At 42.4% G+C, this 16111-nt stretch overlaps 1 protein-coding gene across 2 annotated transcripts in view; it reads right to left on the bottom strand.

Annotated features, from left to right (window-relative positions):
* The window catches only part of NUDCD3 (NudC domain containing 3), a 204566-nt gene that overhangs the window by 99561 nt on the left and 88894 nt on the right, over positions 1-16111 (bottom strand). For both annotated transcript variants that reach the window (XM_069214287.1, XM_069214286.1), the window contains one exon: positions 1858-1990. In XM_069214287.1, coding sequence (XP_069070388.1) covers positions 1858-1990 — 133 coding nt within the window. The remainder of the gene's footprint in view (positions 1-1857; positions 1991-16111) is intronic.

Raw genomic sequence — 16111 nt, 5'->3', positions numbered from 1 at the left:
AGTCCTCCATGGAGCACAAGTCAGGGGTTTTGTTTTCTTAATAATCTTTCTGCTATTTGACAACTGTGCATTACATTTTCCAGAAACAAAATTAATCTGATTGTGGTTTGGCATGGTAAGTTTAATGCAGGTCTGTAAATTGGGTGGTGGGGTAAATAAAAGTGACAGCAAACTTTGTATGAAAGAAATTTACTAAGGAAATGCCTCACTTTACTTCGGTGTAAATGTATATTTAAAAATATCTCGGAATGAGCTTGAATGAGTTAAGCAGTTAAAGATACCAGGAATGTTAGTCTGCAGACCCAAATTAATTCCTAAAATAAACGAATCTGATTGGATGAGTGAGCTTTTTCTCTAGTCTTCCATTTCTGATTTGTGGATCCAAAGCCAGACATGTGGGCCATAAACTCTCAGATCAGCTGGCAATAACTTGAAGCAAAACGCTGAGGTTGCCACTATAGGACTTGGGGATTCGATCCCTGTGTCCTGTAAAATAAAAATGAAAGACCCATGAGGAAGCATCATCTCACACCTTGGGTACAAAATTCAAAACCACTTTGTTTTTGCAATGGGGTCTGAAGACCCATGGTTCTGGAACCCCTCTCTCTTTTTCGTTCCCCTCAAACTTTTAGGTCCACAAGCCTGTGGCAAGTGGTCTTGGTTCCTTGTTGGACCTCGAACTTGGTTCGCAGAACTAGATCAGCAAATCTCATTGGAGTTCACAATCCTGCAAGTGCTCAAGAAGACCTTGGGTCAAAGATCCAAGAAAATAAAATAAGAAGGTGCAGGGTCGGGCTCCCAAACATTCCTCTGAGGTGCATGGTCTTCGGCTGGGAAGAGCAGGGATTACCATTTTGCAGGGTGCTGGGCAGGGCACTTTACCGAAGGCCAGGACTCATGGCCTACTTGTGTGGAAGGGTGTGAGCAATAGGGTACAGTTTAATAGAAGTTGGATGTAGTATATGATAAAAAAAAAAAAAAGTCACTGAAAAATGTTGAACTGAAGTTAGGATTAGCTTTGATAATAACACATTAAATTATGTTTAAAAAACTTCAGATGCTCACCTAAAAATACACAGTAAAAGGTATGGTTGCAAAATAACACAGAAAACAACTGAAATTCTCAAGTTATGCTTAGCTGTTTAATGCATAACTCGCACAAGTTATGCCATCACAACTTGCTCACCAAATCATTGCTTATGAATTCACCATATTTGTATGAACAAATTAAAAAAAATCTAAATACTAAACAAAAATAACTACACAAACTTAAAACACTGTATAATCCAACAGTAATAATTATAGCTTTTGTCTTTTTGGGGGCGAGGGTGAGGTAGAACCTTAAGAATATTTTTGTCAATGAATCGGTCACATCGTGAGTAAGGCCATGAGCACTGCATATGGTGTGTGAATTATAGTTTTTTGTGAGTTATGAATTGCAGCGCTAACCATAACTTGCAAATTGTATTTTTTAGTTTGAATTCACAACCATAACTGCACTTTAATTGTACTACATTAATTGCTGCATAATTTACAGACGTCAACAAAAATATTCACAGCTCAAATGGATCAAAATAATACCGCCACAGATTATGCCTCATAATTTGCCTTTATTGCTGCATAATTTAGATAAACCTACCACATAACATGTTCCTCAGTTGTGGCGTAATCCTAATAGGTCTGCCAATGGTACAGCTGAGTGAGCTGGTTTAACAAAGCTGTTCAACAGAGGACCGTGGACAGGCAGAGTAAAACATATTTGATTTGACATGTTGGGTTAAGAGGGCCCCAATAATCAATAATAGTTTTTTGACTGATATGGGTGCTTACTTGCGAGTCTGTGCCTGCGCTAGTTACCTGTTTGCCTTTCTTGATCTCTTTAGGGACTGGCACTTTAATCTCCAGGTCATTGTAGTCCTGCGACCAGATGTAGTTTTGGCGCACAGCTCCATTGTAGCTCTCGGGGTTTCTCTGAAATTGCTCTTGCTCCCTGTTCCGGAACAGAAGGTTAAGAAACAAAGGATGTTACAACCCATCTGACACTTCTTTATTTTTGTTGAGAAAGGACATGTGGTCAACACTCTTCGAAGGATAGAAAAAGCAGTAAAGAAATCTACAAACAGGAGGAAGTCCTTCAGCAGTAGGTACTTCCTCGACAAGATCCCACAGCTTTAGCAAACACCCTCAGATCAAAAATATTAATCGTCTGGAATTTGAGGTGCTTAAACCCTTCGGTAACATGAACAATCGTGCAGAAGCCAGGACGGACAGTTTTAGCATATTTAAAATCAAGATGGGCATTAGAAGAATTGTATTGGTGTTGTATTCCTTGCCTTAATTACTTTTGAGCCCCCTCACAACCTATATTTACATGTCAGTATCATTTTCATAAATTGTACAGTGCATCTATTATTGTTTGCAATTTCATTTATATGTATTCACAGTAGTACAACGTTTGTGTTATAGGCAGATAGTGCATCAGTAGTCCAATATGACATATATTCCTGCTAAATTTGTATTTAGAAGGAAACAGTAGCTTTACACAAATGTGCAAGAGAATTCACACGTTTCTATCACATCTTACAAACCACACAGGCATATTTTTTTCTCACAATAATGCTAAGAAATATTATATAAAGTTCAGTGCGAGAGACTCTCAGAGAAAGACTAGCTTCAGACAATTCAGAATGCGCTTCAACAGCAAACAGTATGCAATAAGGTCACACCAGCGACACACTATCAGCCTTTTGGCAGAACGTAACAAAATGGAGTCGAAGAGTGGCTTTGTCGATGAGCAGGTGTTTGTGTGCGACTGTGCGTGTGTACACGATTTAGGAGCCAACTCATTTTGGAAAGATTTTGGTGCCAATGTCAACAGTAGTTTGGATTAGAGAGAAAGGAACCTGAGCCAGCAGATTCCCACTCAGATTGCACCAACCATATATATCATCAATCATGTTGACAATTGTCATATTATTTACATGTATTGCCCTCAATATACTCATCATCATGCTTATATCTGCGATTACGCCTTTTCATATATCATACACCAGAACAGGGCATTAATATAAAACTAAACGCTTTTAAAATTATAGCGTGGGCTTCTATTCTGTGTGCATTGTTCGGTAAAGGGTTCCAGTAACTCGCACTAGTTTCTGACTACCTCGTGAAGGATTTGTTACTCAATAGATATTAATCTATAGGGGGGCTTGTAAAAATGTAGTACGAGACAAGAAGGAAATGCATTGGTTTCATAACTGGTTGGTGCCCCTTACAGAGAAGAGGGTGTTGGGCGCCCATGAACATGTGCTTGATACTGCAAGGACCATTACACTGGTCATTTATATGTGGCAAGCCCATCAGTGGTACATCAGCACAGAAAATGAGAAACTGTGAGTAGGACATGTGTCACAGTGCTGTCCCAGGTAGGAACAAGGAAGAAGGCGACAAGGATCTTGGAGGTGCATGAACAAACTCCTGGGAGTTCAACCTGGATCAGACCGAACAGAGCCTATCACCAGTAACTATAAGCCTTATGTCACAATGAGTTTTATCCATTCTATGCCTAAGGGGAAATGCGTTAATACATAAGGGTACAAGAACTGTATGATTATTTTCACACATGAAACAAAACAAACCTTCCCAGAACTGCGATTGCTGCAAAAATAAAGTAAAGCAAGATGACTAACTTCACACTTACGTTGTTTTATTCACAATGGGCACCTAGGTGGGGGAAGAGGAGGCTTTGCAATCAATTGCAGTACTGGGAAAAGCAAGAAAAGTGAAGGGTGCAATAGTCCAATTAATTTTGCCAAGTGGGATGATGATGCCCATATGTGTCTCGCACTAACTGCACAATTAAACTCAAGCTGCGCTTACTGAAGAGACCCAACAAGGCAGAAATTGGTCTGGGGTTGCTTCTTTTCCTGTCTACAGAAAACGTGAACTCACTTCGGGCTGCGCTGTTCATATTAGAGCAAGTTCAAGGCCGAATTTCAAACTGCTGCTGCCTGTCTGGCGTGGGACAGTGAGCAAAAAAAAATGCCAACGGACTGAAAAATGGGCAGAGTGATTACCAGTAGCTTAGAGTCATTCAAGGATTATATCCATCACACTTGTTTTCCTCAGTTAGATGCCTTGTGTGCAAACCAGACCAGAATCCTGTACTCACAGTGACATTTGACTCGAACTGTAAATCACTGATGAGGCCTAAGACGTCTGGCAACAGGCTTGAGCTGTTTGTGTTATCTTCTAGAGATGAACTGAGTGGTTGTTTAGTCTAAACTGTTCCTGTTGGGAGCCGAACCAGGTTTGATTTGAACATGGGTGGTCGCTATCTAGAGTGACATAGTGGGAAAATAATGGACTAGAAAGTGGCTCTAAGAAACATCAGTGGCTGAGATAATTACAGTATTCCACTCATAACAGCTTTTTTTCCCTATTGAAAACTCATACTATTTTCCGTAAATACAAGGAAGGCAAAGCTGCCACAATCGGCCCATCAAGAAGCTCAACAACTAAACTGACCAACTATCATGCTATTCTTTTTTTGTTATCTCCTCAGACTAAGGGTAATATAAACTATTCACAATTATCTAAAGCTCCTTTAACAACTTCCTAAGAGTTATTGGAAACAAATACAGATGATCTCCCGTCTCACCACTATAACCGACAGTTTATACATTACTCTCCACCGTTAAGATCTCATTCTAGGAGACAACAAACACCCATGTCATCATCTGTCCCAAAAAATTAACTCAACTGCTGCTTCCAAGGGGAAAAACTCACATACAGTAGCAGACTCGTCAGCAAACTCAGAGGAAATTGGTAGCAAAATAAAAACAGGAAAACGATGCAAGAGGCTCAAATGTTCCTTTTCTCCATTGTATTTCACACTGCATACATTTTCTTTTTTTAAAAAAAATATCTAAACTTTAAAGGTTCAATCAGTATTCTGATTGGATACTGTAATCTCAAAGTATGGCTTCAGAAGTAGGAAACCTCTATATGACATAAAAAAAAAAAAAAAACTTTAAGCTCTAAATATTCATATATTCTAAAAAAAAAAAAACCAAAAAAAAAAACAATCATTAAAAAAGAGTGATCTCCATATGACTTGTTCCCTCTACAACGAAAAAAATGTGTTTATTGCCTGTAAACGTATGTTTTTCAATAAACTCAAAGAATGTCATTCTGCATGATGCACTGTGAAATAATATATATGGAGCTTAAATATTTATACACTACATAATTATTTTCAGAGAGGTGTGCAAACACAGAACACATGGGACTGTGCAATTGAAAATATAAGTATCCTTGATCTTGCACAACTGAAGACAGCATTTAAAGGCCAAAATCAGTCTGATCTTGGTCAACAATCTAAAATCCATCCTTGAGGATAAGAATGAACACAGAGTACTATTGAAGGCCTTAAAAGTTTACATCTACCTCTTTTAGCCCCCGATGGTCACAGCAGAAATCCACCTTCCTTAACCAATACATCATAAGATTAATCGAGTGTATACAAGAAAACACTAGATGCACCACTATTTTATACCATTAAATCTGACAATATAACAGACTCACAGAAACCCAACACATATGTTGTTGAAATTATTTCTGCCCCAATCATTAATATTGACTTATCAATCAATATTTAATTTATTTTGGGTTATAAAAACCATAAAAGTAGTACATACATAGATAAATTAAAAGAAAAATGTTACTTACCGAGAAGACATCTGTTCGTGGCATGTAGTGCTGCAGATTCACATACTTTGCATAAATCCTCCCTCCATCTAGTGTTGGACTCGGAGTGTTACAAGTTGTTGCAGGTGGGATTTGAGGTAGCTGATTGTGAATCCCAAACCGTGTAGAAGATCTACAGTGTAGTGAGTGTGTTGCTGGCAAGGGTGAATTATACTGGCTTTTATTAACCAGTCTAGATATGGGAACACATGTATATGTTGTCTTCTTAGGAATGCTGCAACTACTGCTAAACATTTGGTGAACACCCATGGTGCTATTGTTATCCAGAATGGTAGCACCTTGAATTGGTAGTGCTTTCCTGCGATGACAAATCTTAGGTATTTTCAATGTGCTGGATATATGGGAATGTGGAAATAGGCATATTTGAGGTCCAATGCTGTCATTCGATATCCTCCAGTGAGTTGCAGCTTGGGAAGCCACTCTCTGACCTGCTGCATCGAATTTTTTACTTTCCTCTTTCTGCACGTGCTCCTCTCTGAAGATGTCGGGTGTGTCGTATGTGGACTTGGATGCCATCTCTAATCGATGCACTCTTCGGTCCCAGGGAGTCTTCTTGGATCAAAACTATCTACAGGCGTCGCAGGTCTCTTCTCTGTGATTTGGAGACAGGCACAGATTGCACACCAAATGGTGGTCGGTGTATGGAAATTTGGTGTGACACTGAGGACAGAATCGAACCAGAGTTCGTTCCATCAGCCTGACATCGAAGTAGGCCCAAGAAGGGCGAGGTCACCCCCTTAGGTTGTGAAATCGACCCCAACGATTTAAACTGGATCGGCTATAAGAGTACAAAACACTATCAAACTATACCGACGTATAAAGAAAAGGTAGAATAAAGTTCGGAAGTACCAAACTGAGATCCACAGGAGCGAGAGGAAAACGTCCGAACCCAACGGCGGAGAAAAAACAATCTAACAAAGGACTTGATGCCCATGTGTAGTATCACCGAGAGGAGGAGTCACACGATCTCGCAACTCGAAAATATTCTTTAAAGAAAAACAACTTGTAACATTCCAAGCCCAATACTAGACGGTAGACTTATGCAAAGCATGTGCATCTACAACTACACATGCCATTAAACACACTATTACATCCACATCAATTCTCAGTACTAAAAAGAAACATTATTAAAAGGGGAAACGCCCTGAACCACGACTCCATAAAAACGAAGTTGTGGACAACGAAAGCGGAACAACGCTTTCGTTAACCACAACTTCGTTGTTTTGTGCCTTAACCACACATGTGCTGAACCACGCACATGCGTGGTTAAGGCACAGAACAAGGGAGTCGGCTGAGGACGACGACACGATGAGTCAGGTAAGTGGGGCTGTTTTAGGGGCTGGGGGGTCGGGATATTTATAGTTTTAGGGGCGGGGTGGGGGTATTTTTAGTTTTAGGGGCAAGGGTGGGGGGTTGGGGTTTTAGTTTTCAGGGTGGGGGGTTGGGGTATTTTTAGTTTTAGGGGCGGGGTGGGGGGGTTTTAGTTTTAGGGGAGGGGGTGTCGGGCGGTTTAGGGATAGGGAGGGAGGGGTATTTTTAGTTTTAGGGGCGGGGTGGGGGTTGGGTTTTAGTTTTAGGGGCGGGGTGGGGGGTCGGGTATTTTTAGTTTTAGGTGCAGGGGTGGGGGGGTTGGGGTTTTAGTTTTAGGGGCGGGGTGTGGGGTTGGGGTTTTAGGGGAGGGGGCGTCGGTGCGGTTTAGGGCCAGTGGAGGGAGGGGTATTTTTAGTTTTAGGGGTGAGGGTGGGGGTCGGGGTATTTTTAGTTTTAGGGGTGGAGGGTCGGGCGGTTTAGGGGAGGGGTATTTTTAGTTTTAGGGGCGGAGTGGGGGGGGGGTTGGGTATTTATTAGCATTTGGGGTGGGGGGTCGGGTGGTTTCGGTTTTTAGGGGTGGGGGATTGGGGTGGTTTAGGTTTTAGGGGTGGGGGTTGGGGTGGTTTTAGGTGTGGAATGAGGGGTTGCAGTAATTTTAGGGGTGGGTTTAGGTTTTAGGGGTGGGTTGGGGGGTCGGGTAATTTTAGGGGCGGGGTGGGGGACTCGGGTAGTTTTAGGGGCAGGGGTGTTGGGGTGGTTTTAGTGGTGGGGGTTGGGGTTGTTTAGGTTTTAGGGATGGGGTGGAGTTGTTTTAGGGGCGGGGTTGGGGTGGTTTTAGGGGTGGGTTGGGGGTCGGGTCATTTTAGGGGCGGGGTGGTTTTAGGTTTTAGGGGTGGGGGTTGGGGTACTTTAGGTTTCAGGGATTGGGTGGGGGTTGGGGTTGTTTTAGGGGCAGCGTGGGGGTCGTGGTAATTTTAGGAACGAGGTGGGGGTTGGGGTAGTTTTAGGGGCAAGGGTGGGGATGAGTTGGCGTGGTTTTAGTGGAGGGGGTGGGGGGGGTCACAGTAATTTTTAGGGGTGGGGGTCAGGGGGACGCATGCTGGAACCATGCATGCCTATCACTAATGCCTTTATCAGGAATGCCTTTACATCGAAAAATCATTGTTAAGGCATTTGTGGTAAAGGCATTAGTGGTAACAACGCGGTCGTTGTTCAGGCATGCGTTGTTCCGACATACATTCTATTAAAAACCATCATAAAAGTACATGTTTTAAAATTGCAAGAGTGGGATCTCTAAAGTGCAAATACAACATGTGAAGGAAAGGGCATGTATTAAATTTAAAAAATCATTCATCAAGCCTCTTTTGCAAGATTGTCTGATTTAATTCCCCATGCCCAGAGTAAAAACCCTGAGGTGGCAAAAACAATCTCCTCTTTCGTATCGCATCTCTGGAGACTGTCAGCTTCCCAGTAATGTATTATATGCCCATTAATTTACAAATTGGGACAATCCACCTTTTTCGAGGAAGAACAAGGCTTGGACAAAAAAAAAAATATATATGTTCTTCCGTCTCTGGGGGCATTAGGCAAAAATTGCAGTCAATAGATGACGTAGTACTCTTGCCCCATGTGCCTGTAAAATAAGTGGTAAATGACTAATTCGGAATTTAATATACAGAGTTTTGGCTTGCACAGGCCTGATCCTGTCCAGACAGGGCTCGAAGCTGGAAATACATTTATGCTGAAGGAATTTTTCAGTAATACGCCCTTCTTTTTGGTCGTTCCATTTTCTAAATAATGTGAATGCCCAGAAAGTGTTCTTCACTTTGGAAACTATCTTTGCCCTTTAATGATGGGGATTGCCATACTTGCTCCATTTTAGTGGCTGCACAAATATGTTTTATCTTCTTGAGCCATGGAGTACAGACACTTTTATCTATGTTGATAAGTTCGACTAGGACATCCCGGTAAGGGGCCAGTTCCAAAGCTGTTTCATAGTTGTATCCAACGCATCTGAGTTTTAAAAACGACCGCAGAGTCTACCTTGCTTAATGATAGATCAAAATGTAAAGGCATCAGAGGTGTACTCAAGAACAAACTAAGCAGTGACCTCATGATTTTATTTTCAGTTTAAACTAATGAGGACACTTCAGCACAACCCCATATCTCTGCTCTATAGGTAGCCCCAGCGAAAGCAGTGGCTCTGTAGACATCAAGAGCCGGGGAGTCCGTTCCACTAGAAGAATACTTCCTGGCTACAACCAGTGCTCTATGGTGTAACATGGCTCTGCTTTGTTTTTATCTGGGGATCCCAAGGCAGATTATCAGATAATCTGATGCCGAGATTATCAGCATTTTTCACTTGTTCCACATATCAAAAGCTCTCACACTACTCCTAGACACATACAATATCTCTCTCCTCACAAACTGGATCCAATCGATCTAAACACAGGTCAAATCATACACCACCCCTCATGGAAAAAAGGTTTAAGAGATCTGTCACAAACTAAATCCAAAAACCCTATGTTGGTATTAGTTACTCAAGTTAATCTTATTAAATTAAATTTTGGCATTAGGCAACATTAAAAAACATTACAAATAGAATGGCAGAGAGAAACAAATAGAGAGATAAGACAGTCTAGGTAAGAAGAGGCATGATCTGCCTATTACAAGGGCATTTGCACAAATGGGTTTAAAACGTAAATACAATTTGGGATAAAATGGGAAAGTTATATAAATTGTCAAGAGCTGGTTTCATAAGCAAGACATATATTCCAAGGTTTTGCCTTTCCATAAGTACACCAAAAGGTTTTGTGTTCATTATCCATCTATTATGCAATCTGTCATGCATCTCACCCAGTAATGTTGTGTCCCCTGAGTTTCACAGTGTTCACACCCTTCTTTATACTTGGCCCACCTTGCACCTTTGGCCAAGCCAAGATTTTATTGGGCAAATAATCCCAGGGTACCGAGTTTTTTAACCTTGACTTAGTTTGCAAGAACAATGTTATGTATGTCATTTATACTGCCTCTAGCCCATCTGTCTTTGATAGCTGATTATGGTTAAAATATACTTTGGCATGAGGCAACATTAAAAAGCATTACAAATAGGATGGCAGAGGACAAAAAAGAGATAGGACTGTCTAGGTAAGCGGAGGCATGATACGTCTATTACAAGGGAATTTGCACAAATGAGTTTAAAACATGTAATTCAATTTGGGATAAAATGGGACAGTTATATAAATTATCAAGAGCTGCTTTCATAAGCAAGACATATATTCCAAGGTTTTGCTTTTCCATAAGTACACCAGAAGGTTTGTTGTTAATTATCCAACTATTAGGCAATATTTCAATGCATCTCACCCAGTAAAGTTTTGTCCCCTGAGTTTCAAAGTGTTCACACTCTTCTTTACACTTGGTCCACCTTTCCACTTTGGCCAAGCCAGGATCTTATTGGGCAAATAATCCAAGGGTACAGCGTTTTTTAACCTTGGCTCAGTTAGAAAGAACAACGCTATGTCTGTCATTTGTACTGTCCCTATCCCATCTGCCTTTGATAGCTGGTTATGGTGAAAGAGTGGGTGAGCTACATAATCTGTTTCCTCTTGATTTCAAGAAAGCTTGCTGATACATTCTGTGGTGCTATATTCACAATGATCAGTACAGATATAACAAAATCTTTAGATGGTATTCTGAATTTATGTTGCTCTGGTGTACTAGCGTTTGAATGAGTTTTAGTTATATGGTTAGCTTTCAATGATCTGGTCACCTCAGGGGGAGAATGGAAATGTTTTTTTTTCAATATGGTTTACTGTAGGAGGGTTCTCAGTCATTTCACATGTTGTGCCTGATCTTGATTGTGTTAACACCACTGGAGCCAAATAAATGCCTGAGGCCCCATTCTGTAACTCTTCCAGAAGTTTTCTGTGCCAGAGAACTGATGGTATAATTGGTACTAATGTCAATTAGGAAATCCACAGTTCCATAATGGCTACACTGAAATCTGGGAAGTTTGGTATCAAACTTCTCAGCACAATAAATCCACACTGATGCCAGTGTGGGATTTATTGAAAAATGCACACAGAGGGCATCTCAGAGATGCCCCCTGTATACCAGTCCGACTCCTAGTGTTAGGCTGACCAGTTCCTGCCATCCTGCCACAACCAGACAAGTTTCTGGCCACATGGGGAGAGTGCCTTTGTCACTCTGTGGCCAGGAACAAAGCCTGCACTGGGTGGAGGTGCTTCTCACCTCCCCCTGCAGGAACTGTAACACCTGGCGGTGAGCCTCAAAGGCTCATGCCTTTTGTTACAGCGCCCCAGGGCATCCCAGCTAGTGGAGATGCCCGCCCCCCGGACACAGCCCCCACTTTTGCCGGCAAGTCCAGAGGAGATAATGAGAAAAACAAGGAAGGGTCACTACCAGTCAGGACAGCCCCTAAGGTGCCCTGAGCTGAGGTGACCCCTGCCTTTAGAAATCCTCCATCTTGAGTTTGGAGGATTCCCCCAATAGGAATAGGGATGTGCCCCCCTCCCCTCAGGGAGGAGGCACAAGGAGGGTGTAGCCACCCTCAAGGACAGTAGCCATTGGCTACTACCTCCCAGACCTAAACACACCCCAAGATTTAGTATTTAGGGACGACCCTGGAACCAGGAAATCAGATTCCTGCAACCTACAACAACAAGAAGGACTGCTGACCTGAAAGCCCCGCAGAGACGACAACTGACTTGGCCCCAGCCCTACCGGTCTGTCTCCAGACTCAAAGAACCTGCACTACGACGCATCCAGGGGGACCAGCGACCTCTGAGGAATCAGAGGACTGACCTGCACCTAAAGGACCAAGAACCTCCAGAGGACAGCAGCTCTGTCCAGAAACAGCAACAAAATTACAACAAAGAAGCAACTTTAAAGAGATTCTCACTTCCAGCCAGAAGCGTGAGTCTTCACACTCTGCACCCAATTTCACCGGCTCGAGTTCAGGACAACCAACACCGCAGAGAGGACTCCCAGGCAATTCCAACGACGTGGACACCCTGAGTCAACCTCCCTGCACCCCCACAGCCGCACCTGCATAGAGGATCCAGAGGCATCCCCTGACCGCGACTGCCTGGTAACAAAGGAACCCGACGCCAGGACCAAGCTCTGCACCCGCAGCCCCCAGGACTGAGAGGAACCACCTATCAGTGCAGGAGTGACCAGCAGGCGGCCCTTATCCTAGGCCAGTCGGTGGCTGGCCCGAGAAGCCCCCCTGTGCACCCGGGTGTCACCAGAGTGACACCCGGGTCCCTCCATTGGTTTCTACAGCAAACCCAACACCTACTTTTCACACTGCACCCGGCCGCCCCTGTGCCGCTCAGGGTGTGTTTTGTGTGCTTGTGTCCCCTCCCCCCTCCCCCCCGGTGCTCGAAAAAACAACAACCTTGGGGTCTGCTTCCCGAGGATGCAGGTACTTACCTGCTAGCAGACTGGAACCAGCGCACCCCTGTTCTCCATAGGCGCCTATGTGTTTTGGACCCTCCTTTGACCTCTGTACCTGACCGGCCCTTTATTGCTGGTGCTGTGGCTTTGGGGTTGCCTTGAACCCCAAACAGTGGGCTGCCTATGCCCAGGAGACGGACTATGTAAGTGCTTTACTTACCTGAAAAACTAACCAAAACCTACCTGCCCCAGGAACTGTTGATTTGTGCAGTGTCCACTTTTAAAATAGCTTATTGTCATTTTAACCAAAACTGTGTGCACTACTGTTTTAAATCAAAGTTTTATACTTACCTGTGTGAAGTACCTTGCATTTTATGTATTTACCTAAAATCTTGAATCTTGTGGTGCTAAAATTAATTAAGAAAAGATAGTTTTCTATATAAAAATCTATTGGCCTGGAGTTATGTCTTTGAGTGTGTGTTCCTCATTTATTGCCGGTGTACAACAAACCCTCTGATAAGCCTACTGCTCGACCACACTACCACAAAATACAGCATTAGTATTATCTAATTTTGCCACTATCAACCTCTAAGGCAGAGGTCTTCAAACTGGGGGGCAGGCCCCCCTTGGGGGGCCTCAAGTGATCCCAGGGAGGGCGCCAAACTCTGGCCAAAAGAAATATTATACAGATAACATGCCTTTGTTTTAAGCAGAAGCATGTTATTGCAGTTTAAAAAAAGGTAACAGTACTTAACTGCAATGTTTAAATAGGTCTAGACCTGTTTAAACATTGCCATCTTTCTAAAATAATTGTGAAAAATTCTGAGGGGGGCCCAATGTTTTTTTTTTTTTCAACTGGGGGGGGGGGGGGGCGCGGCATTAAAAAGTTTGAAGACCACTGCTCTAAGGGGAACCCTTGGACTCAGTGCACACAATCTCTTACTTTGAGATAGTTTATACAGAGCTAACTTCCTACAGTCACAAATAACTCCCTAGTTCAGCTTGGAGGTATGATATGGCGGTTACATTAGCTTTGGCTCAGGCATATTCCAGCTACCTAAACTGTGCAAGACACTGTAAGGAAGTAGCAGAACCAAATGCTTCCCATGCTTATGTTCAGAGTGTGAGCGTGTACTCATTACAGTGAAACCTCTTCTGCTGCCACCCTTCAACTAACATCAGGGTCAGCTACTCCAACCCTGTCAGTCTGGGTTTCACCTAAGGGGTGTTACTGAGACCACCACTAGTCAATTCTGGGAACACTGCATTAAGGATCAGCACCAAAGGGAAACCTTACATCCTACTACTCCTTCGTCGCTCTGGTTTTCAGCACCACTGACTAACAATCCCTATTAAAGACCCTTTAACCTCATCCAAATACATGTGAATGACCCACCTCCCCTTCATCAAGTAACAAAAAAACTGTTCAAATGGTATTATACATATTACCACTCCCAGTCAACTGAACCTGGTAAGAGTATTGTCCACCCTGCAAGATATCTCTTGATACCATTAAGTCAGCTTACACCTAAAAAAAACACCGCCCAAAACATGCAAAGGCACAATTCCTGCTGTAGCATCATTTGCATCTAGGTGTTTGATAACTAATAAAAATAAATATCTCCTGATCAATAATGGCACACTGCAGCCACAGTTACAAGCAGGGCTAAAAGTATGAATCTGAAAGCCCAATCCCCCCTCTCTCTTGCAGTTCCTTGATTTTTACATAGACTTCAGTCTTTTTTTATCTAATATGAAAATAAAGATCTCAAATTAGTAGGTTCAGGAACAGCCTCCTCTGCAACATAAAGCTCTACCTTACCAATTGTAATATCAGAGTCCAAGGCCACGTCTGCACACAGATTGGGGCTACATTACTTTGGCAAGTCCCTCTATCTCCATCTAGGTGTCACTTAGAACTGTCCTGAATATTGTGGCTAATAACCAAAGATGAGAATTGTGAACACATCTCCGGCATCATAAAACTATGCCACTATTCTCTCCCAGGTCATATTATGTTGAAGGTTCGCTGAGTAATGTATGAGGCCATTCATACAACACATGATTATCTAGTAAGTAAACTCCACTTCTCTAGTGGAGTTCGCTGCAGCCACACTTCTTGCCTGACTTGAAATTGAAAACACTCTTAAGGAATGTAAAAGAAGGAAATGTTACTTACCTTATAGACATCTGTTTGTGGCTGTTTGGGTAAGTAACATTTTCAGTTTGATGGCATGTGTGGCTGTAGATACACATGCTTTGCATAGACTGTAATGCAGTTCCTTCAAAGAAGCGGTGGCTAGTCTGTAGGAGTTGGAGTTGCTTTAAAAAGTGTTGTGAGCACTGCTTGGCCGACACTGACTTGTTGGTGTACTAAAACATCTACACAATAGTGTTCAGTAAATGTAGGTGGTGTGGACCAAGTAGCAGCTTTACATTTGTCTGCTATTGGGATGTTACATAGAAAAGCCATAGACACATTCTTTTTCCCAGTGGAATGTGTTCTGGGGATCTAAGGTAACTGTTGTTTTTGCTTTAGCATAGCAAGTTTGAATACATTTGATTATTCATCTAGCTATACTATTTTTTGATATTGGGTTGCCTCTATAGGGCATTGACAATGCTACAAAAAGTTGCTTAGATTTCCTAAACAGTTTGGTTCTGTCAATATAATACATGAGACCCCTTTTACCATCTAGTGTGTGAAGAGCTCTTTCTGCAACTGAGTCTGGTTGTGGGAAAAAGACTGGTAATTCAACAGATTGGTTGATATGGAATTGTGAACCTACTTCTGGAAGGGATTTAGGGGTTGTTTGAAGAACTACTCTATCGGTGTGTATTTGGAAGAATGGTTCTTCTAAGGTTAAAGCCTGGAGTTCACTTACACGCCTTAGGGAAGTGATAGCTACTAAAAAAAGCCACTTTCCATGAAAGGAATTGTAATGGGCATGTATGCATTGGCTCAAAAGGTGGACCCATGAGCCTAGTAAGAACAACATTAAGTTTCCAGGATGGTGCTGGTGGTACCCTGGGTGGAATGACTCTTGAGACCTTCCATGAATGCTTTAATAACTGGAATTCTGAATAAACAGATGTATTGTCTGTTTTAGAGGTAAGCAGCTGTAGCTGCTAAATGAAGACGAATAGACAAGTATGCTAAGTTTGCTTTCTACAAATATAGGAGATAACAAACAATGTCTTGGACAGAAGCTTTGAGTGAGTCAATGTGTTTAGGTTGAAAGTTGCATACAAAACATTTTCATTTTGCAGCATAACACTGTCTGGTTGTAGGTTTACATGCCTCTTTTAGAATATCCATGCATTCTGGTGCAAGATTTAAGTAACCAACCTCTAGAACTTCAGGAGCCATATTGCAAGGTTGAAATATTTGGGGTGTGGATGCATTATCTGTCCTTGATTTTGAGTGAGAAGGTTCGATCTGCTGGGGAGCTTGTGGTGTGGAACTACTGACAGATCCAGAAGTGTTGTGAACAAAGCATGACGTGCCCATCTGGGAGCTACCAGGTTCATGGTGAGAGAGGTTTGCCTCAATTTATGAACTAGAGACGGAATGAGTTGGAGAGGTGGAAAGGCGTAAGCAAATATTCCTGAC

Source organism: Pleurodeles waltl, chromosome 11, assembly GCF_031143425.1.
Source record: "Pleurodeles waltl isolate 20211129_DDA chromosome 11, aPleWal1.hap1.20221129, whole genome shotgun sequence".
Lineage (NCBI taxonomy): Eukaryota > Metazoa > Chordata > Amphibia > Caudata > Salamandridae > Pleurodeles > Pleurodeles waltl.
Note: the sequence above shows the minus strand (reverse complement) of the source record. Positions and strands in the feature narration are given on the sequence as shown.